General features: G+C 38.8%; 1 protein-coding gene across 1 annotated transcript in view; it reads left to right on the plus strand.

The window, feature by feature from the left end:
• The first annotated feature begins 3,327 nt into the window (after nucleotides 1–3,327).
• LOC107793541 (uncharacterized) overlaps nucleotides 3,328–24,961 on the plus strand; it is a 28,985-nt gene continuing 7,351 nt past the window's right edge. Inside the window, exons 1-2 of the mRNA XM_075225078.1 lie at nucleotides 3,328–3,539; nucleotides 4,519–5,548. Coding sequence (XP_075081179.1) covers nucleotides 4,574–5,548 — 975 coding nt within the window. The 5' untranslated portion in view covers nucleotides 3,328–3,539; nucleotides 4,519–4,573. The remainder of the gene's footprint in view (nucleotides 3,540–4,518; nucleotides 5,549–24,961) is intronic.

The following is a 24,961-nucleotide window of genomic DNA, read 5'->3' on the forward strand; positions in this document are numbered from 1 at the left end:
AAAATTATGGGTTTAGATGAAAACCTAGTTTTAGTAAAAATTGAATTTAACCACGAAAATAATTATGAAATTTAGTGAAAATCATATATTTGAGTTCATGAGGTTATGGGTAACAACTTTCTTTGAAAAATTCCGGAATCGGGCACATCGGCCCGGGGGTGAATTTTAGGAATTCTTCAATTGGGGTTGGTTAATCACTTTAATAGTTAGGATATGAATTTTTGAACATGTATTGACAATTTTATATAATATTTGACTAATTTCGAGTCGCTTGGCACCGAATTGAGGGTTTAAAGCACAATTGTATACCGGAAAGTAAGCTTTTAGACGAGGTAAGTCTCTTTTTTAACCTTGTAAGAGAGAATTAACCCATAAGTGAATTGATTTAATATGTACTCCTATTTATAGAAGCTACGTGCGCATGAGGTGATGAGAGTCCGTACGTAGCTACTAATTATGCTTATGTCCGGGAAATTTAAGATCCAAATCATGTGATACTTACGATAGTTGCACCCTACTTGCTAGTTTAAATGCATAGGTCATATCGGATTTGATAAAGGAATTTTAAAAGGTCGAATTTCATTTACTTGAGTTTTGGACGGGTTACTTGACCGTTAATGAGAATTGATGTTTCCTTGAATATTAGCCTCTTAATAATCTTTGAATCGGTTATTTATAAAGTATTTTCTCTTCTTGTGGAGCGGGCCGAACGCCTCGGTAATAGAATGGATGCATCTATGGTTCGTACCATTTGACCCTCGACAGTGCATAATTTAAATATTTGTATGTTGGGTCGAGCCGTACGACCTCGGCATAATTCGTGCGTAATAATTTTTGATGCCCAACTATAATTGATATTGTTTCATTTGCTTGATAGATTAATTTGTTAAATGATGACAATTAACTGGGACTTACTATTAGTGAAAGAATTGTTCATTTATTCTTATTATTGTGTTTCAGTTGTATTTATATAGTCCATGCTTAGTTATAATTCCATTATTTTATTGTTAGCCCATAGTAAGTGTTGGAGTCGACCTCTCGTCACTACTTCTTCAAGGTTAGACTGGATACGTACTGGGTACATGTTGTTTATGTACTCAAGCTACACTTCTGCACTAATCGTGCAGGATATGAGGCAGGTCCATCCTTGATTACTACGAGACTTAGCGGTGAGCTGTCTTCTAAGCTCGTTCTGCAACAGCCAAAGTCTTTCTTTTGCTTTATTTTCTGTCTATTCTCAGACAATAGTATAATATTCTTTTGTATATTCTGCTAGTAACTCATACATTTGTGACACCAGGTCTTGGAGATTTATGCTAGCAGACACTTGTTGGTTTTTGAGTAATTACTTTATCCCATTGCTTTTAAAATTGTTTACTTTCTCATTTTACTACCTTTTTCACTTCTTGAATTCAGAATAATTAACAATTAATTATTTTAAATTTTTAAAAGAAAAGATCACATAGTTAGTTCACTGTTGGCTTACCTTACGGTAACGTTGTGCGCTATCATGACCTTTAGGAAGAATTGGGTTGTGACATATCAGATCAATTTTCAGTTATTATTTTTTTGAACATTAAATACTTGATTTAATGAGGTACACCACTACTTCTTCCCATATAAAAGCTGCACTTAATAAAGGTCTGAATCTTAATTATTCAGATTTCAGACATTAAGTGTGTTTGATCTTAATCATTCAGATCTTAATCATTAAATGTATTTTTTTATTTCACAACCACTTAATGGGTCTGAATAGGTCTGTATGATTAAAATCTATAACAAAGACTTAATTTCATTAAATGCTATTATCGACATTCATTATTAACTGTCGCCACCGCCTATCATTATCAACTACCACCATGCCAGCTACCACCACCACCATATTCAACCACCACCATCACTACTACCACCATCACCACCACCATTTCTCAACCACAACCACACACTTATCCACCTCAACTACCACAACTAGCCACCTCATCACCATCAACAACCAAAGCCGGCACTGCCCGCCGTTATAAATTGCCAGCACCTACCATCATCTTCCTCAATCACAACCACCACTACCACCACTACCATCACCCACCATTATTAACTATCACCACCCACCATCACCATCCTCAACCATAATTGCCACCACCGTCAATCACAACTAGCTACTATCTAGAACCGCCAAAACCACCACCAATCACCACTTCTAGTCGACATTCACAAGCACCACCATTAGCCATCACCGCCACTAAATATCATTTTTTTATAAAAAAATATATAGTTTACTGATAGAATATTATAGTATTAATTAGTATTTTATTTAAATTTTATGTTTACTAATTTTCAAATAAAGATAAATTTTATACATTCAGATGTTAAAACAAACAGTCTTAATCATTTATTATTCAAAACTTAATACATATCTTAATATTCAATTTTTGTAGATTCAAATGTCTTAATCTTAATACACATCTTGATATTTAGATGTGTATTTAGATTTAGACGTCTTAATCTTAAAAAATAAAAAATAATGCCTAAGTCTTCTTTACCATCAAATTTAACAATAATCAATTCATTGAAAAAATAAAGATAACTTATAATTTTTATATCATTTGTGTCTTCACTTTCTTGTAGTCGATTAGGTGGTAATCTAAAGAATATGTTATTCTTGAAAAAAAATTAGAGAAATAATTCAAGAATATACTGTATTCAATTAGTTATAGAAATAAAGTAAAAGTCACGTTTTAGTTTTTATTAAGAATTAATTTTCTCATATATTTTGTTTTTAAGGACATTTCATTTGATTTCAGGAAAACTAAGCTAGCGTTTGGCTATAGATTCCCCAATTTATTTAAAAAAATCTGATTTGGGTGAAGTTTGATTTGAAGATGAAAATGTATTTGGACATATGTTTTCAAAATATATTTCTCAAATTTATTTTGGAAAAAAATGTATATTATTTTTGCCCAAAACTAGCTATTAAGCTGGTTTTGAAATTTGGGATTTGGCCAAAATATAGGTAAAAGTTATGGCCAAATATGTGTTTCCCAAATAAAATCCAAATTTATTTTGGCAAAATCTATGGCCAAACGGGTCCTCGGTCTATTTTTTTATTTACATTTATTTGGTTTATAAAAGTTTTTCAAATCCAAGATTCCAAGAGAAGACCACCAACAAAGCCAAACACTGGGGGTAGCGACTAGCGCGTGAGATAAGTGCGACTAGCGCGTGAGATAAGTGCGACTGAAAACGCGTCTGTTCCACATAAAGAAAAAGAAAGCTGACCCCCTAACCCCTATTTCCTTCTTTCCTTCACTGGAATTAATTTCGTAATCTGCAGCTATATTTTCTGCATAAAAATAGAAAAGAGAAATTTACTCAAAAACCGGTCTTAAAATTTGACTATCCAAAATTTCTCCAAGAAAAGCACAATCTTTTTGTCCGAGAGCTGCTTCTTTCTCTACTCTTTTTCATAGCCCCAAGTTCTGCTCCTTTCTCACTTCTTCTCTTTGATTTTGGTTTTTATTTACTGCGTATACATAAGACAGGTTGGTTTGTTTTCTTGTTTTTATTGCTTGTTTATGAATCTCAATTTATCTACAATTATATGGGGTTCAAATTTTCTTTATAGCTTCTGCTAAGTGTAACTTGTTCTTGATTTGTTTTAATTGTTGTTTAGATCTATTTGATTTTGCACGATACCAACTTTATGGGAAGGATCAGTGGTTTTGTCTGTTTTCTGGAAGACTCATTTGCATTTTAGACTAGGACTTTTATGCATTTTGTCTTTTTTTTTCATCTTTAAATGGACTGCTCGCCCTGCTTGTAGTGATTGATGCCTTAAGGTACAAGTGTAACTGGGTTCTTTAAAAGTTCTTGTCTTCGAGATTTTTACTGTGATATTGTGTAATTTGTTACTGAACTTGGATAAAGAAGTCCACTTGATTGTGGAACTTGTCTAAGAAATGGTAAATGTGAAAGTACTGGGATTTTTAAGTTTAATTTCCACATTTCTAGTTCCTTACTATTTTTATAGCTCCGTTTGTGATGTGGTAGGCCAATTTACTTGTTATTTGGTTAGTTTTGACTAATGTCCTATCATACGTGGATCTACTGTTGCCCTAAGCAAATGTGACAGGAGGGGCGATGAAGCACCAAATTCACGAGTTTATTGGCACAGGTTGAGGGACTTGTGTTTTAGGTCATAGGTTTGAGCCCGACGCCAAGCGAACTAACTCTGGTATTTAAGTGAAGAAGGGTAGAGGGGCAGGCCCATCATCCCGAGTTTCGAAAGCTGCGGTTGGCCAAAGGGTCAGCTTCAGATGGATTTCTCGGTCATTAAAAAAAATGTATAAAAATATATTTTGTTTTGGTGCGAAGCCTCTAACTTGATGTGTTGCCGGTGACTAATGGAAGAGTATCAAAGTTCTTATGTTATGCACATTTGTTGACTTCTTACTGTTCCTGTGGTTTATGGTGCAAAATGCATTTCAGAACTTACAAATGCAATCCAACATATCTTTGCAGGTACCGTTGCCTATAAAAGGTGGATCAAAAAGTGAATTCTGGCTCTTTCGGTCGAATGAGCATGGAGAAAGCTTCTGCTGACTGTCCGTATCCTGGATGCTTCTTCTGTGTTATGAAGGAAGCAAACCCAAGCAAGCGCCGAGCAAGTATATTGAAGTTCTTTCGAGAACTTCCCTCACAGGATGATGATGGTCAAGTTCTTCCCATTAGTGGCCTATGGAATACAGCCATGGCGCATCCTAATGATCCGGAGTTTATTGAATTGGGGATATTTGAATGCATGTCAGCACTTATTTGGAAGGGTTTAAAGAACCGCCGCTGGCTTTCACATGACCAAAATATATATATACCTTATTATGCGGCACATATAATTGGATCGTACACCATGAATATGGAAGAGTTTGCTGAAAGAGCTGTGCGTGCTGGAGTCATCCCTCCTTTAGTTGAACTTTTGAGAGGTAGGCTAACTTGGGTGGAACAGAGAGTTGCAGTGAGAGCGTTAGGACATTTAGCTACCTATGCCAGCACCTTTCCAACTGTTGCAAGTCACGGTGAGATTCTAGAGCTCTCCATCCAACTCGCGATGAGTTCACTTGAAATTGTTTACTCCCATTTTTACCAGTATGTTGATAGAAGACTTAGTTATCATTGTGACCTTCTTACGCGCGGCATGGGTGGAGTTGAAATGGAGTCCAGAAAAGCAGAAGAATGGGCTAGTCAGCTACAGTGTTGGTCCCTTCAGCTTATTAATTGCTTTGCTTTCAAACCTGAATTTCTTCCTACTATATGCAAGCCGGAATTTCTAGCAAAGCTTCCAGGAATGTGGGGTGGGCTTGTTAATGAAAATTCCCCTGCTGGAATTGGTTTACTGAGGACAATTTGTCATCACAAACTTGGTCGAGGGCCTGTTGCTGCATGTCCTGGTATTATAGAGGCATTGTGCAATATAGCTCGCTCATCAGATGACTGGCAGTATATGGCAATTGACTGTCTTTTGTGGTTGCTCCAGGATCCAAGTACCTGTCATAAGGTAATGATGTGCTTTAAAACTATTCTGCTGAAGCTAAAAGCTGGAATATTTTATTCGGTATTGCCGTATTGATATTAGGTTCAATAGAATCAGGTGGTGGAATAGGGTACTAATGTGGCAGGAATACTTTATTCAGTACTTTGGTTTTTGGTTCAATTGAATCAGGTGGTGGAACAGGGAAGTTCTATGTTATATACAACAACATACGTGTCTTGGTGTAATCTCACAAGTGGGGTCTGGGGAAGGTACTGTGTATGCAGATCTTAACCCTACTTTGTGAATATAGAGAAGCTGTTTCTGAAGACCCTCGGCTCAAGGAAAATGAAAAAAAGGGGCAGAAATCAACAAGCAGTAACATATCAATAAGATAATAAGCTAACTGAAGAGAAGGAAACAATAGGTAACAATAGAACAAAGAATACGAGAGTATAAGACTAATACTACTACCTGCTGGTACAACATAGAAACACGCTCGACTACCCACTAATCTCCTATCCTAATTTCCGACCTCCACACCCTGCTATCAATGTTCATGTCCTCAGTAAGTTAAAACTCCGTTATATCCTACCGAATCACCTCTCCATAATATTTCTTAGGCCTACCTTACCTCTCTTTGGACCCATTAAGGCCAACCTCTCACACCTCACCGGGGCATCTGCATCCCTCCTTTTCACATGTTCGAACCATCTCAGCTTTGGCGAATGAATTTATTTTCTCTTTTACTTCTTGGAGCTTAACTTTAATCACATAAGTTCATCCATTAAATGTGGAAGTGCTCCATTTCTTCTCCTATGTTGCATGTTTGCCTCCAGAACTTGTTAGTCAAAAATAGGTATACACTTCACTCATTGGGTGCCTCTTTTCTTAGTTCACAATGTAGATGTCTCATCGTAGATGTTTAACTGATCTTTAAAGTCAATTTTGTTCATACAACTCTAATTCAAAGAGGTTGGGTCATTCAGAATGTGCAAGATTTCGTATTTGGGAGCATGTACGTGTAAGTCCATAATTTGTAGAGAGAAGAAGGAAACAAAAGATGAGTGTTATATTTATGGGAATTCTGTGTAAACTTTAAAGTATGCTATTGGTATGGGCATAAGCGATCACCCTCATAAGAAACCTTCTATCTTAAAAGCAATGTTCCGCTGTACTTTTCCAAAAAAGAAAAAATGAAATGCCCACAGAACAGGTTTGGAATACTTTTCTAGTATTCTGCTACTTAGCTTGGGATATTCAGCTCCATTTGATGAAGTCTATGAATACTAGAATAAGTATTCAAAAAAAGTCTATTAATACTAGAATAAGTATTGAAGATAAACATGTAACACCTGAAAGGTGTAATATCTAATGAGATGGTATTAGTAAAATTTATAAAGAAATAGAAATGAAGAAAAGAATCAATCAGTAAATAGAAGAGTGCACGTACTTTCAACACCACACTTAAGTTTCACGCTTTACATATACTCTTGAGAATTTCTGCCTTTGAGAACCTGAGTTCTGAAGTGTGATGTATACCCTCTCAATCACATGAACAATTGGAAAGCTTTTTCAACTACCAACCCCCAGTTTCTTCTCCCCAACACCAGCGTGTGCATGTGCTATGGATGACAGTTTATGTTCATGTATTAGAAGGACGGACATAAAGCAAAACTGTCGTGAGAGGACTGTCACGTCCTAAACTATCCCCTAGACGTAACTGGCACCCACCTAACGCCACCTGCCAGGCGACCCCTTTCTCTAACGTTTAACCATTTACACAAACACTGAGAGAAAAAGTGCACGCCTAAAGTATTATTAATAATTAAAGAGGTAACGAGTATCGCTCAACACCTTAGTGAATTGATAGAAAAACCAACAATCCCTCAAATAATAAAACTTTAGCCCAAATCCCACACTAAGACCATGGAGCATCTAACAGAGTAATATGAATTTTATTGACGGATATGCAAACCCCTCCCAAAAAAAGAGATAACTAACACGAACTAAGCAAGTCTGAATGAAAGCCTCCACGAACAATGCAATGGCTCACCTCAGCAATAGGTTCCACTCGAACAACTCGTCAGCCACTAGCTCTATCTCCCGCAACGGTATCTGCATAGAGTTGCAGGTAAAGAGTGAGTTATACGTAAATATAACCCAGATCCTCGACCCGCCACTTTAAATACCTCTGGAACAAGTGTTAGAAAATACAAACACACTGCAACACGAATAATATAGTAAATATGATAATTATACAATAACTCAATCTATGTGTATCAACAGAGTTATTAAGAATTAACCAACAAGGATACCCAGTAAGGACTTATCATAATTGCAGTGAAAGGAATTTACCAACACACCTACGAGTCCACAACGGCACCACAATGCCTCAAATATGTAACAGAGCATACACAATGCTCGGGATGTACAAAGGCATACATAATGCCCCAACATCATGGCGCACAGCCGTATCAAACTCAACATCATGGCGCACAGCCGTATCAAACTCTATCATGGCGCACAGCCGTATCAAACTCAATATCATGGCGCACGGCCGTATCAAACTCAACACCATGGCTCACAACCGAATTAAACTATAAGACTCAACCTCATGGCGCACAGCCGTATCACACTATCAAACAACTTATAAAATAATATTTTTTTTTCATAAAATAATATATTTGCGGCTAGTCTAAGACCACCGACTCTGCCAAGTGCACGCTTGTCCCAACACATGGACCAAGCAGAGAAACACACTTTCAAAACGGATTTTAGAAAAGCAAGTATCAAAGTTTAAAGTCTCACTTACCTCGCTAACGGGAGGTTCCCCAACCTTGCGACGTCTAGAATACCAACCAAACAGTCTCCAATGGCCTTAATCTATCCAAAGTATTGAATAACACGTCCTAATTAGTTTACGCGAATAATTCCCATAATCTTAGAATAAATCAAAAATCAAAGTCTAACCCTCGATTCAATTAATGAAAATCTATGTCAAAAAAAACGACGTAAACCAAGCCGGGGCAGTGACTTCATTATGTCACGGTGACTTTTACCAATTCTTCTCTAACGTGCTCAAATCTAATCATTGCCACATGATTACTCTATAACTAATCATTATCATCATATTCCAATTATTAGGCATTATCTCCAAATTAAAGAGGCAAAAAAATGAATTGTAGCCTACAGGGATTACTTTCCATGTCAGATTATTCATCTTGAAATCCAAACTTTTAGACTAACTCCACTAATTATTTAATCATGGTCAATTCATTATGTCTTTCCCTACCCATTGCTATAACTATTATCTTGATAAAAATAATAACAAATATATACCAATTGAATCACAGTAGTAGGATATGTTCATATGAACATATGTATACCTGGTTCTTTCTTCTCCCCGAGCAGTGATAGCCGCCTAAGGTCCCTTCTCGATACGTATTTTTCTCCTTTCTTTCTTTATTATTAACTAAGACCACGGCATATTAGGTCTTTTCATGTGCCGCGCAGAATATATATATATATATATATATATATATATATATATATATATATATATATATATATATATATATAGCTCTAACTTTTTACTATATATTTTATCCCAACTACTTTATTATCCAACCAATAGATGTAATAATAAATTAGGCCTACTAACTATTTAAATTTTTTTTTTAAAACTCTTTGAGTTAATCAGTATATATAAAATTTTCGGTTATTACATTCTCCCCCACTTAAACAAGCGTTCGTCCTCGAACGAGTTAGAAAGTGTACCTGACATCTCAATCAACTGGGGGTACTTTCTTCGAATGTCTGCTTCGGACTCCCACGTTGCTTCCTCTGTTGGATGGTTACGCCATAATACTTTCACTGAAGCAATCTTTTTTGACCTCAATTGCCGCATTTGCCTATCAAGAATAGATATCGGACCTTCTTCATAAGTTAAGTTCTCATCAAGCTCCACATCCTCTGGCTGAATCTTATGACTATTATCACGAACATATCGTCTAAGCATAGACACATGAAATACGGGATGAACCGCAGACAACCTCGGAGGCAAGGCAAGTTTATACGCCACCGACCCGATTCGATCTAAAATCTCATACGGACCAATATACCTCGGACTTAGCTTACCTTTGCGCCCAAATCTCATGACTCCTTTCATAAGGGACACCTTCAAAAAGACTTTTTCTCCTTTCATGAACTCCAAATCACGAACTCTCTTATCTGCGTAGGATTTTTGTCTACTTTGAGCTGTCCGAAGTCGTTCACGTATCAATGCAACTTTCTCTAAAGCTTGTTGAGCCAAATCCGGACCCAATAGCTGTGCTTCACCAGGTTCAAGCCATCCAATTGGTGAACGACATTTACGACCATATAGAGCTTCAAACGACGCCATTTGTATACTCGACTGATAGCTGTTATTATAAGCTAACTCTGGTAACGGCAATTGATCGTCCCAATGACCACCAAAATCAATGGCACAAGCTCTAAGCAGGTCCTCCAAGATCTGAATAACCCGCTTGGATTGTCCGTCCATCTGTGGATGGAAAGCTGTGCTCAACTTAACCTGAGAACCCAAAGACTTTTGAAATGACTTCGAAAATTCAGTAGTAAATTGTGCACCCCGATCCGATATTATGGAAATAGGCACACCATGAAGCCGAACTATCTCACAGAGGTATATATCTGCTAGTTGTTCAGCAGTATGAGTAACTCGAACTGATAAGAAATGTGCGGACTTTGTGAGTCTGTCCACGATCACCCATACTGAATCATGTTTCTTAAAAGTACGTGGCAACCCAACTACAAAATCCATAGTAATCCTTTCCCACTTCCACTCAGGGATAATCAACTACAGCATCACACCTCCTGGTTTTTGGTGCTCATATTTTACCTGCTGACAATTTAAGCAACTAGTTACATGTTTCAGAATAACATACTTCATACCTTTCCACCAGTACAATTCACGCAAGTCTTGATACATTTTAGTAGCACCTGGATGGATGTAACGGGAGCTATGAGCCTCTTCAAGAATCAACTGCTTTACATCACCCACCATGGGGATATGCAATCTACCATGCCGTCGTAACACACCTTTATTATCAATAGCAAATGACTTAACACCACCATTCTGCACTCGATCTCGGAGTCTAACTAGATGGGGATCTTCAAATTGACAAGCCTTGACCTGTCCAACCAAGGATGATTGTGCTACCAAACCCGCAAGTAATCTGCCCGGCAATGTATGATCAATACGCACTCCCCGATTGGCCAATGCCTGAATATCCATAACCATAGGTCGTTCTTCAGCAGTAAATCGGGCCAAACTACCATAGACTTTCTACTCAAGGCGTCTGCCACCACATTCGCCTTCCCGGGATGATATAAAATAGTAAGATCATAATCTTTAAGTAATTCTAACCACCGTCTCTGCCTCAGATTCAGATCTCTTTGCTTGACTATATATTGCAGACTCTTGTGATCAGTATAGATTTCACACGGCTCACCATAAAGATAGTGACGCCAGATCTTAAGTGCAAATACGATCGCAACTAATTCCAAGTCATGAGTTGGATAATTCTCTTTATGGTTCTTTAGCTGTCGAGAAGCATAAACTACTACCTTGCCATTCTGCATCAGCACACAACCCAAACCGACTCGAGACGCATCACAATAAATAATAAACCCCCCTGCACTTGTAGGTAGTGTCAAAATCGGAGCTATAGTTAATGCGGTCTTCAATTTCTGAAAACTTTCTTCACACTCATTTAACCACTGAAATGCAACACCCTTCTGAGTCAATCGAGTCAATGGAGTCGCTATCTTTGAGAAACCCTCAACAAACCTTCTATAATATCCGGCTAGGCCTAAGAAGCTACGTATCTCTGTAGGAGTCGTGGGTCGAGGCCAATCTCGAACTGCCTCTATCTTCTTTGGATCAACTTGAATCCCATCTCGTGACACCACATGTCCCAAAAAGGAAACTGTATCCAACCAAAATTCATACTTTGAGAACTTGGCGTAAAGCTTTCGCTCCCGAAGTGTCTATAGCACAACTCTCAAGTGTTGTTCATGTTTTGCCTCACTTCGAGAGTAGACCAAAATGTCATCAATAAATACAATCACAAAATGATCTAAGAATGGTTTAAATACCCTATTCATGAGGTCCATAAATGTCGCGGGGGCATTAGTAAGCCCGAAGGACATCACCAAAAATTCAAAATGCCCGTACCTGGTCCAAAATGCTGTCTTGGATATATCCTCGGTCTTAATTCTCAGTTGATGGTAACCCGATCTCAGGTCAATCTTTGAAAAGTGAGTTGCACCTTGTAGCTGGTCGAATAGATCATCAATACGTGGCAACGGATATTTATTCTTGATCGTTACCTCATTCAGCTGCCTGTAATCAATACACATTCTTAGCGTACCATCTTTCTTTTTAACAACTAACACAGGTGCACCCCAAGGTGACACGCTAGGCCTGATTAATCCCTTATCAAGTAGCTCTTGAAGTTGAACCTTTAATTCTCTCAATTCCGCTGGAGCCATACGGTATGGAGGAATATAGATAGGTTGAGTTCCTGGCACCAAATCAATACTGAACTCAATTTCTCTCATCGGAGGCAGCCCGGGTAAGTCTTCTGGAAACACATCAGCAAATTCTTGAACCACTGGTACACTATCAATAGTAACATCCTCCAAGTGTGTATCATGAACGGTAGCAATAAAACCCAAACACCCATTATTAATCATTCAACGGGCTTTTACATAGGATATTATCTTTCCCTAAGTCAGAGGAGTTATGCCTTTCCGCACTAAACATGGTTCTCCCGGAAAATCAAAACGTATTCGCTTGGAATGACAATCAACTGAAGCATAACATGACGCTAACCAATCCATACCCATAATCACATCAAAGTCAGACATAGGCAACACTAGTAGATCAACTGCGGTGTCCTGCCCTGAATAAATATCACACAATCTCTATAGACTCTATCCACAGATATAACAATATAAGGCACATTAAGAGACTGAATTCCTCGCTCTAAGTATATGGAAAAAGATGGAGATACATATGAATACGTAGAACCAGGATCAATAAGAGCGTAAGCTCCATAAGAACCGATAGTGATAATACCTGTGACGACTGCATTAGATGCCTCGACATCCTGTCTGGCCATAGCAAAGAATCTCGACGGTCCGCCCGCTTCCTGAATAGTCTGTGTACCCTGTCGACCCTGTCCACGAGCAACCTACGGAGCGGCTCTAGCTAGCTGAGTCTGAGTCTTTGTACCTGTAAACGTTCTCTGCGACTGTGGAGTGGCATGGCTAGTAGCAGAATATCCTCTAGGACAATACTTAGCAATATGTCCTTTTTGACCACAAGTAAAACAAGCCCCATCTGTTCCAAAACAACGACCACTATGATTTCTACCACAATTGGAACACCTCGGATGTTGACCTGACTGATATGAGCTATTATCCTTCCTCTGTGTCTGATGCTGCCCTTGTCTAGTTGGATAAGTACTCCTAGAAGACTGCACCACTGACTTTGACTGAGTAGGTCTGGACTGCCCACGATTAAAACCACTCTTGCCCCCAGATGGAGCTCCACTAAACCCGCCGGCGCTACGAGCCCTTTTGCTTTCTCGCTCGGTCCTGTCCCTCTCTTGATAAGACTCATAACGGAGAGCAGTATCCACTACCTCTTCGTACGAACCACCTCTAACATCCCTAACCACATGACCCCGATAACGATGCTCAAGCCCATCCACGAACCTCCTCACTTTCTCATGCTCATCTGCAACTAGAAAAGGTGCATAAATGGCTAAGTCAGTGAACTTAGCCTCATACTCTGTAACCGTCATACTGCCCTGGCGTAGTTGCTCGAACTGACGTCTCATGTCGTCTCTCTTGCTCAGTGGAACGAACCTATCCATAAACATAGCCGAAAACTCTGACCAAGTAATAGGTGGCAAACCTGCTCGTCTATCTCTTTGAACTGAATTCCACCATGACTCTGTAGATCCTGAAAATAGAAAAGTAGCAAATTCCAACCCTCGAGTCTCCTTCAGCCCCAAAGTAGATAGTATCTTCTCACAACGCTGAATGAACTTCTGGGACTCAATAGAAGCCTATGTAGCATCGAACTCTGGTGGCTTAAGATCTATGAAATTCTTAAGATCTATGAAATTCTTAAGATCCTTAGACTACCCTGTATTTGCAACTGGCTAAACAACCTGCTGAGGAGCTATCTGAGGAGCTGCAACATTCAACTGAACCTGTGCTTGCGCCTGCGAAGTAGTCTGGGGAGCTGGAAGTCCACCCTGAGTAGGCACTAACGCCTCCAACACATTCAACAACCTCACCACTGCATCTGCAGGTAAGGTAACAGTAGGCACATCAACTGGGACTGATGGTGGAGCATCATGAACCATTTGTTCTTGTACTCGATTTGGCATAGTAGCTTGGGATTGACCCGTGTTCACAACTTCAGGCTGGAGAGCAGCCTGTCTACTAGTCTGAGCTCTAGTCTAATGAGCCCCAACTTGACCACCACCTCGGGTAGTACCTCGTCCAGCACCACGTCTAGCAGATGAAGGTGTGCGTGTCCTAGCATATGAAGGTGTGTGTGTCACGTCCCAAACTACCCCCTAGACGTGACTGGCACCCAGCTAACATCTCCTGGCAGGCAACCCCTTTCTCTAACATTTAACCATTTACACAAACACTGAGAGAAAAAGTACATGCCTAAAGTATTATTAATAATTAAAGAGGTAACGAGTATCGCTCAATACCTTGTAAAACTCTAGCCCAAATCCCACACTAAGACCATGGAGCATCTAACAGAGTAATATGAGTTTTATTGACGGGTATGCAAACCCCAAAAAAAAGAGATAACTAACACGAACTAAGCAAGTCTGAATGAAAGCCTCCACGAATAATGCGGTGGCTCACCTCAGCAATAGGTTCCACTCGAACAACTCGTCAGCCACTAAGCTCTATCTCCCGCAACGGTATCTGCATAGAGATGCAGGTAAAGAGTGAGTTATATGTAAATATAACCCAGATCCTCGACCCGCCACTTTAAATACCTCTGGAACAAGTGTTAGAAAATACAAACACACTGCAACACGAATGATATAGTAAATATGATAATTATACAATAACTCAATCTATGTGTATCAACAGAGTTATTAAGAATTAACCAACAAGGATACCCACTAAGGACTTATCATAATTGCAGTGAAAGAAATTTACCAACACACCTACGAGTCCACAACGGCACCACAATTCCTCAAATATGTAACAGAGCATACACAATGCTCGGGTGATGTACAAAGGCATACATAATGCCCCAACATCATGGTGCACAGCCGTATCAAACTCAACATTATGGCGCACAGCCGTATCAAACTCTATCATGGCGCACAACCGTATCAAACTCAATATCATGGCGCACGGCCATATCAAACTCAACACCATGGCTCACAGCCGAATTAAACTATAAGACTCAACCTCATGGCGCACAGCCGTATCACACTATCAAACAACTTATAAAATAATATTTTTTTTCGTAAAATAATATATTTGCGGCTAGTCTAAGACCATCGACTCTGCCAAGCGCACGCTTGTCCCAACACATGGACCAGGCAGAGAAAACACACTTTCAAAACGGGTTTTAGAAAAGCAAGTATCAAAGCTTAAAGTCTCACTTACCTCGCTAACGGGAGGTTCCCCAACCTTGCGACGTCTAGATACCAACCAAACAGTCTCCAATGGCCTTAATCTATCCAAAGTATTGAATAACACGTTCTAATTAGTTTACGCGAATAATTCCCATAATCTTAGAATAAATCAAAAATCAAAGTCTAACCCCCGATTCAATTAATGAAAATCTATGTCAAAAAAAACGACGTAAACCAAGCTGGGGCAGTGACTTCATTATGTCACGGTGACTTGTACCAATTCTTCTCTAACATGCTCAAATCTAATCATTGCCACATGATTACTCTATAACTAATCATTATCATCATACTCCAATTATTAGGCATTATCTCCAATTTAAAGAGGCAAAAAAAAATGAATTGTAGCCTACATCGATTACTTTCCATGTCAGATTATTCATTCTTGAAATCCAAACTTTTAGACTAACTCCACTAATTATTTAATCATGGTCAATTCATTATGTCTTTCCCTACCCATTGCTATAACTATTATCTTGATAAAAATAATAACAAATATATACCAATTGAATCACAGTAGTAGGATATGTTCATATGAACATATGTATACCTGGTTCTTTCTTCTCCCCGAGCAGTGATAGCCGCCTTAGGTCCTTTATCGATACGCATTTTTCTCCTTTCTTTCTTTATTATTAACTAAGACCACGGCATATTAGGTCTTTTCATGTGCCGCCAGAACAGAAAATATATATATATATATAGCTCTAACTTTTTACTATATATTTTATCCCAACTACTTTATTATCCAACCAATAGATGTAATAATAAATTAGGCCCACTAACTATTTAATTTTTTTTTTAAAACTCTTTGAGTTAATCAGTATATATAAAATTTTCGATTATTACAAGGACGTTAGTCATGTTTGCTTGCAAGAATTTCTTTTTCCTATCCTATCGAGCCTGATTTGCACTATTGTTACTAGCTTTGGTGCCAATCTGTCTTGAAGGTGTTTGGCTTTACTTTGTCAAAAAGGTTAAAATGAGCATCTTGTTTGATTGATCTACTTCTGCATTTAGATGGAGAATTTTTTAACAAGAAGTTATTTCTGTTGTCTCTTTTCATCTTTTTCGTTTTCTTGAGCCGATGGTCTATCGGAAACAACCTCTCTACTCCATCGGGATAGGGGTAAGGTCTGCCTACACACTATCCTCCCCAGATCCCTCACCTGTGGATTTGACTGGGTTGTTGTTGTTGTTCACAAAGACAACTCTTTCTTGTTGTTGTTGAGATGCACCAAATCAGCAGAGCCATACAATTATGGCTGAAAGCATTCTTGTGAATCATTAAGAAGGTTTTGTTTTGCCCAACACCTATTTTCAGGTGGAATCTGTTTTAGAGGTGAAATGACACAATGTGATGGAATTATATTATCCTCTGGAGTAACCTGGTTAAGACCTTTTGCAACAGATAGCAAAAATCTACTTGCACAATGAGAATTAACTCCAACTCTTACGAGAAGAATAATTATATTAATTTACTTGCACCATTACACATTAGGTATTGGACACACTCAAAGTCTTTCTCGTTGTGCTTTATGAAAGTCTTTCTCATCTTCTAGTTTTAAGAGAAATGAATATTGTAGCTACTTTGACTTGAGAAGAGAATACAACAGCTACTAAGCCTCAGTCCCTAGCAAATTGGGTTCGGCTATATGGATCCCCATTGACCAGGTTTCTCCATTTAGATTCATCTAAGGTACAAAATAAATAAGAAGTACTTGAAGTTCTTTATATTTCTGTTGGCATAAGAATTTCTAGTAGGACCTAAAGACTCCTAGAAAGCATAAGATCTAAAGTAAATGTACTAACATGTTTAAAACATATTTCTAACTAACTAGTATCGTCTATATAGATATTCTACATGTATTGTGCCCTATCCTAAGCTAAAGCTGCATGGATTCAAGGAAAGCATATGTCTTTATAGACAACTTCCTTTCATGTGATTTTAGGTGTACCTCGTCCGTTTTAACATGTTCACTCACCATAGTTTCGCACTTATAGGCCGGTGCATCGGGAGGTCGATGCAAGACATGACCAAATCATCTTAATAGACTTCTCATTTTATCCTCCTCGTGTGCTACTTGCACCTTCTCGCAAATGTTAATTCTTAATCTTTTTTAGTCTTGTATGACCGTACATTTATCTTAGCATCCGCATCTTTGCAATACTCATTTTATGGATGTGTTTAACTTTAGCGGCCCAAAATTTATTCCCATGTAACATTGTCGGTCTTATAACTATCCTATATAACTTATTTTTCACTATGGTAGGCATCTCTATATCACATAACACCCCAGTAACACTTTTCCATTTCAGCCATTCGATTTTGATTCTATGTGTAACATTCTTATCTATAATCTCATTCTCCTGGAACAATGAGCCTAAATATCTGAATTATTTGCATTTAGGCACCACAATCACGTCTAATTTCACCTCAGTTTCACTCTTCCCATGCTCATTAACTTGCAGTGTATACATTCAGTTTTACTTCTGCTTATCCTAAACTCTTTAGTGCTTCTCCATAGCCCTAGCTTTTGGTTGACACCGTTGCACAATAGTGTCAGCAAATAGTATACACCATGGAACCTAATCTTGTATTGTGTTGGTTAGCTCATCAATAACTAGGATAAACAAGTATAGGCTCAATGCCGATCCATTGAGTAAACCCACGATGATGGGAAACGCTGTTGTATCTCCTACTACTATTCTCACGCTAATGATGGCACCTTCGTACATGTCCTTTATCAAATTTATATTTTGACCGAGAAGAAAAGGCTTAACATATTTGACAGATTCAAGACACTTCTCGAACTTAGGACTAATTACTTTGAGTAGACTATACGGTTAATAGTTGCTAGCAAAGTCGTCACGCTATAAATACTTTTGAGACCCCTTGTCTTATCAATGGTATGAATTTGACTTATCAAATATATTTTAGAGAGGCCATGTCAGTGTTATGACTTACACTGTGAATAGAGTGCAACTCGAGGAAGATGAAAACGTCAAATAAAGAACAGACATGTCCATGCATACTATTGCCTTGTACTTTATTTCAACAAGATGGAGAGCAGTATATGGAGAGAAAGAAGGACTTGTATATGGTGTTCATAAACTTAGAAAAGGCGCACGATAAAGTTCCGAGGGAGGTTTTGTGGAGATGTTTGGAGGCTAGAGGTGTACCTGTTGCCTATGTTAGGTTGATTAAGGACATGTATGATGGAGCAAAGACCCGAGTGAGGACGGTGGGTAGGGACTCAGAACATTTTTCGGTTACGATAGGGTTGCATCAGGGGTCGGCACTTGGCCCTTTTTTGTTTGCTCTGGTGATGGATGTACTGGCGCGCCACATCCAAGGGGAGTTGACGTGGTGCATGCTATTTGCTGATGCTATTGTATTGATTGATAAGACGCAAGACGGTGTGAACGCGCAATTAGAAGTATGGAGGCAGACCCTGGAATCTAAAGGTTTCAAGTTGAGCAGGACCAAGACAGAATACTTGGAGTGTAAGCTCAGTGGCAAGACTCAAGGAGGGGAAGAGGAGGTGAGGCTGGACTCATAGGAGAGGAAGTTTTAAGTACCTTGGGTCTATTATTCAGGGGGATGGGGAGATTGATGAAGATGTCACACATTATATTGGGGCGGGATGGATGAAATAGAGACTCGCTTCCGGTGTTTTGTGTGACAAGAAGGTGCCACTGAAACTTAAAGGTAAGTTCTACAGAGTGGTGGTCAGGCCAACGATGTTGTATGGGGCTGAGAGTTGGCCAGTCAAGATCGCTCATGTCTAGAAGATGGAGGTAGCAGAGATGGGGATGTTGAGTTGGATGTGCGGGCCAGTGTTTGGAAAAGCGATCGCTTCGTTGCTTTAAGCGCGAAACGACAGGGCATCGCTTTTTACTGCCTAAGGCGATGCGATCGTGTGAAGCACACACTTCAGTGAAAAAAGCGACAAGGCGACGAGGCGACGAAGCGACTGAATTGATCGCTTCTGTTAAAAAATCGCAGCTGGGCCCTTTTTTTTTTAAAAAAAAAGATTGGGTCTGCTTGTAAATTATACAAAACAGACCCCTAAGCTCGCTATTACTGATCCTCGACAAAACAGAGTGTAAACAGACGCCTTCTCTCTTCTTCATCACAAAACTAGGGTTTCTGCCATTTCTCCAGTCCAGGTAAATTCTTGTTCTCCTTCTTATTTTTTTCTTTCTTCTTTCTTTCTTCTCTTGTCCAGATTCTCCTTTTTTTCTTTCTTTTTCCTTCTTTCTTCCTTCTTCTTCCTTCTTCTTTCTTTCTTCTTCTGAGTCAGAACCATTCGCTGGAGTCCAGCGCTGGTTTGATTCTTCTGCTTCATTTTTCCTTCTTTCTTCCATTATTTATATATGTTGTATTTTTTAGTTTATTTGATTTTTTAGTCTATATTTCAGTATATAAAATTAATTATTATATATAATAATTAGTTTATTTGATTAATTTTATATGTATTTCATTTCAGAAAATTCATTATTATTTATATATATTATATGTATTTTCAGTTTATTTGATTATGTATTTTCTTATATCTTAATAGAGATTTCAAAATGTCTCAAAGTTCGAAAGAGAATTGGCGATATGGCGATAGAGTTAATGAGAAGAATACAAAAGTTGTTTGCAAGTTTTGTAACAAGACGACAACGGGTGAAATTTATTGCTTTAAATACCATTTATTGGTGGCGATAGAAACGTCACAAGTTGTCCGAAATACCCACCGGTGGTGAGGGAAGAAATAAAAAATTTTGTTGAAAAGAAGAAGGAGCAAAAAAATCAAATGAGTCATTAACCAATGGTGACCAATCTTGATGATGATGATGTTGAAGAATTGTCACTTCCAACAAAACGGGGAAGAGATGCAATCTCTTCAAGCCATGGATCATCAACTAAATGTCCTATAGATTGCTATTTCCCAAAGAAGCCGGAAGCAAAGAGCGGTGGAAAAGATGTACAAAAAATTGCTAAAGACATTTTGAGGGATCGTGCAGTTAGAGCTTTTGCACGATGGGTCTATGATGTTGGGCTCCCCTTCAATTGTGTCAACTATGATACTTTTGGAGACTTTATTGAGGCCGTTGGTCAATACGGACCTGGAATGAAGCCTCCCACTTATCATGAAATCAGAGGCCCTTATCTAAATAAGGAAGTGGAGGAGACTAATAAAATTGTTGAGGAGCATAAAGTTGTGTGGAACAAGTATGGCTTCTCCATTGTGATGGATAAGTGGACGACAAGAACTGGGAAAATGATTATTAATGTGTTGGTGAATTCTCCTAAGGAAAGTTTGTTTCTTGAGTCCATTGATGCTAGTGACTCATCCATTGACCACATCAAAATGTTCACCTTGTTTCATAACACCATTGAAAAGATTGCCCAAGCAAAGTTGTTCAAGTGGTCACTGATAATACGGGTGAAAATGTGAAAACGGGTGGCATGATTGAAGGAGCGTACAAGAATGTCTATTGGACTCCATGTGTGGCTCATTGTATCAACTTAATGTTCGGGGACATTTTCAAGGAAAACCCCTTCTCTACAGTTTTTGGCTAGGGCGTTAGGGTACATTCTTATATTTCTCAGCGGCCCTTGTTATTGAATATGATGAGAAGATTCACCATGCAAAAAAAAATTGGTGAAACCAGGCAAGACAAGGTTCGCCACTACTTTCTTGACTTTGCATAGTATCCACTTGCAAAAAGCCAATTTGAGAAAGTTGTTCACTTCAGAGGAATGGAGCAAGAGTAAATTTGCAAAGGAAAGTGCGGGGAAAGATGTTGCACGCATTATTCTTTCTTATTCTTTTTGGAATAATGTCCTTCGTGCTCTTAAAATTGGTGGCCCTTTGGTTAAAGTACTTTGTTTGGTGGATGAGGAGCAAAAACCACTAATGGGCTACCTCGATGAAGCTATTGATAGGGCCAAGTAGGCTATTCAAGCATCATTCACTGATGAGCAGAAATTTGCAAAGGTCTTTCAGATCATTGATGCAAGATGGAATGAGCAACTTCATAGACCTTTGCATGCAGCTGGACTTATTCTGAACCCGTCACTCTTTTATGATCAGCATGAGAATAATTCATTGGCTAAAGAAGTGTGGACAGGATTCCATCAGGTTGTTATCAAGTTGACCCAGATGAAGACTTGCAAGAAAAGATAGTAGATCAGCTTGCTATTTACAAGGCATCTGAAGGACTTTTTAAGCTCCGAATTGCTATTAAACAAAGAAAGACGAAGTCGCCAGGTGACCAAGTGTTTCTATATTTTATAGCTCTAACTTTAATGTATTGTTTTTACTTATTAACTCCTGAACATTTTTTTTGACTTCTATAGTTGAATGGTGGGACCAATATGGTGTAGAGACTCCGGATTTATAGATTTTCGCCATCAAAGTTATAAGTTTAACTTGTAGCTCATCCGGATGTGAAAGGAACTGGAGTGTTTTTGAACACGTGAGAAATAAAAAGAATTATTTCGTGTTTTGAGATAAAGTAAATTATATCTCAATTGTCCAACTCCTACTAATTAGTTGAGACATGTTGTTTGCAGATTCATACAAAGAAGAGGAATCGACTAACCTTGAAGCGCCTCCATAATCTAGTGTTCATAAAATACAATAGAGCATTGAGGCGTCGCTACAACCACCGCAATATAATTGATCCAATTTTTTTTGGACAATATTATGAGGCTAATGAGTGGCTAACCGGAGTCCCCGAAAATTGTAAAGATGAAGAAGTATTCGAAGGCGACTCTGATTTCACTTGGGGTTATGTTGCGGTTGGTAGTGGTGTTGGGGAGGATCCTTATGGTTTACGGAGGAATACTCCAAGTTCAAGCTCGATTAGGAAGGGAAAAAGTGTGGCTACTACAAGTCGATCCCTATCCCTAATTGATGAAGATGAAAGTGATCATGAAGAGGACGGGGAAGAAGAAGATGACGAGCAATATGAAGATAATAGAGGAATTCAAGATTTTGACAATCTTGAAGAAGAACAAGAAGAGTAGAAGAATAAGATGTTGATTGACTTGATTCTAGTAATTTAGTAGCTTTGATTTTGCTTGTCCTATGGTTTGTGGAGGATTTGGTGGTACCTAGTACCTACTTTTAAGTTTTTAAATTGAAGTTTTTGATTATTTATAATTTTACATTTTGTTTTTTAAGAATTGCGCTTCACTTTAATAAAGCGTGCGCTTCGCTTTTGAAGCGAGGCGAGCCCTTGTTGCTTTTTTGCGCTTCGCGCTCTCAAAAACACTGGTGCGGGCATACCAGGTTAGATAGGATTAGAAATGAGGTTATTCACGAGAGTGGGAGTGTGGCCCCTATTGAGGACAAGATGTGGGATGCGCGGGTTATGTGGTTTGGTCATATGAGGAGGAGGACCACAGATGCCTCGGTGAGGAGGTGTGCAGAGGCGGATCCAGGATTTTAAATTTATGGGTTCCTGTCGCAATCTCAAATTAATATATAATAATAATTGGGTTCACAAATAGATAGTTAATAAAAATTTTAACAAAAATATAGGGTATACGCAAAAGTTACTGGGTTCCTGGGAGCCCATATATCATGCTCTATATCCGCCCCTAGAGGTGTGAGAGGTTGACATTGGAGGGCCTATGGAGAGGTAGAGGTAGGCCAAAGAAGAGGTGAGGAGAGGTGATTAGGCAAGAAATGGCGCAGTTTCAGCTGGCGGTGGACATGACCCTTGATAGGAAGGTATGGAGGTCAAGGATTAGGGTAGTAGAGTAGGTAGTCTAGAGTGTTCATAACAGTAGTATTGGCACGCAATCTCGCTTTCTGTTGGTAATAGGTTTTTATGACTAACCGTTGTTTTCTTTCATTGTTGATCACCTTACTATCTTGTTGTTTTTATTCTGCTTTTATATGGTTTTTTGGTACTGTCCCTTCTTGTCTATATTTTTCATTAATGTGGTGCTCATGCTTTCCTGACCCGAGGGTCTATTGGAAGCAACCTCTCTATCCTGACAAGGTAGGGGTAAGGTTTGCGTACACACTACCTTCCCCAGACCCCACAGTGTGGGATAATACTGGGTATGTTGTTGTTGTTTACATATATTAGAATTTTAGTTTTTGTTCCCTGAGCTGAGGGTTTGACGGAAACAGCTTCTCTGCCTTCTTAAAGGTAGGTGGTAAGGTCTGCGTACACACTACCCTCCCCAGATCCCACTTGTGCGATTACACTGGATTTGTTGTTGTTGTTGTTTACATATATTAAAGAAAGCGTAAATACAAAAAGTAAAAGTAACATGGAGTTGTAATTCGGCATCTTCCTCATGCCCTTTTAATGATATTATCTTACTCATCAAAAAAAAAAAAAGGAAAAGTAATAAGGAAGATGATACGCAATAGAATTTCTGAAAATCGAAAAAGAAGGAACACCTAAAGAGTAAGAGATGAACTACTCTTGAACAGTGATTCCAAGAGCTTGATGAAGCCCAAAGAGTTGAGTGAACAGAGAAAAGGAAGTGTTATTGATCTTCACAACAATAGTTGAAAATACAGAGAAGGGATTTGTGTGATGCAGAGTTAGTTATAACTAACTTCTGGAAATCACATGACTTGCACGTGCTCCCTAACAACCTTTACTAACGACTTTAACTACTAACTCAACTACTAACTTGATTACTAACTATGATTATCCACTAACTATAGTTATTACATTCAGATACGTATCAGAAGACTAGGAGCCTCTTCAGATGATCCTTGTCCTCAAGGATTAAAAGGTGGAAACTTGAGCTTGAAATCCTGCAGATCCTCCCAAGTACTGTCCTCTGGAGCAGCATTCAGCCATTTGATAAGGACTTGTGCTATTGCCTTGCCATGCTTCTTGGCCAGCGTCCTATCTAATATTGCCTCAGGTTCTAGTAGTACATGGCCTGAGTCAGAATGTACCACAGGTAGTGTCACAGAAGCAGTGTGAGCTCCTTATTTCTTCTTGAGCAGAGAAACATGGAATGTAGGGTGGATCTTGGAGTGTGGAGGTAGAGCTAGAGTATAGACCACCTGGCCTACCCTGGCAATGATTTGGAAAGGTCCAAAGAACTTGGCAGCTAATTTCTGGTAGGAATGGCTCTTTAGAGAGAGTTGTCTGTAGGGTTGTAACTTGATGAAGACCCAATTACCTACTGCATAGCTCCTATCAGTTCTGCCTTTGTCTGCTTGCATTTTCATTCTGTGTTGAGCTTTCTCCAAGTGAGCTTTCAAGGCCCTTAGTGTTGCCTCTCTTGCCTGTAAGCTCCTATCTATCACATCCAACTGGGAATCAAAGGGTTGTTAGGGAAGTAGAGGAGGTGGTTTCTGACCATAAACAGCTTCATATGGGGTCATATGGGTGGCTGAGTGAAAGGTTGTGTTGTACCACCATTCTGCAAGAGGTAACCAATGGGGCCATTCCTTTGGTTTATCAATTGTCATGCACCTCAAGTAGCATTCCGAGCATCGATTAACAACTTCAGTTTGACCATCTGTTTGAGGATGGTAGGCAGAAGAAGTCAGGAGTGAGACTTTTTGTAACTTGAATAATTCTTGCCAAAATCTGCTTGTAAATACCTTGTCCCTATCCGACACAATAGTTCTTGGCATTCCATGATGTTTGAACACTCCCTCCATGAAAGTCTGAGCCACCTCTAAAGCTGTGTAAGGATGTT

This window comes from Nicotiana tabacum, chromosome 11, assembly GCF_000715075.1.
Source record: "Nicotiana tabacum cultivar K326 chromosome 11, ASM71507v2, whole genome shotgun sequence".
NCBI lineage: Eukaryota > Viridiplantae > Streptophyta > Magnoliopsida > Solanales > Solanaceae > Nicotiana > Nicotiana tabacum.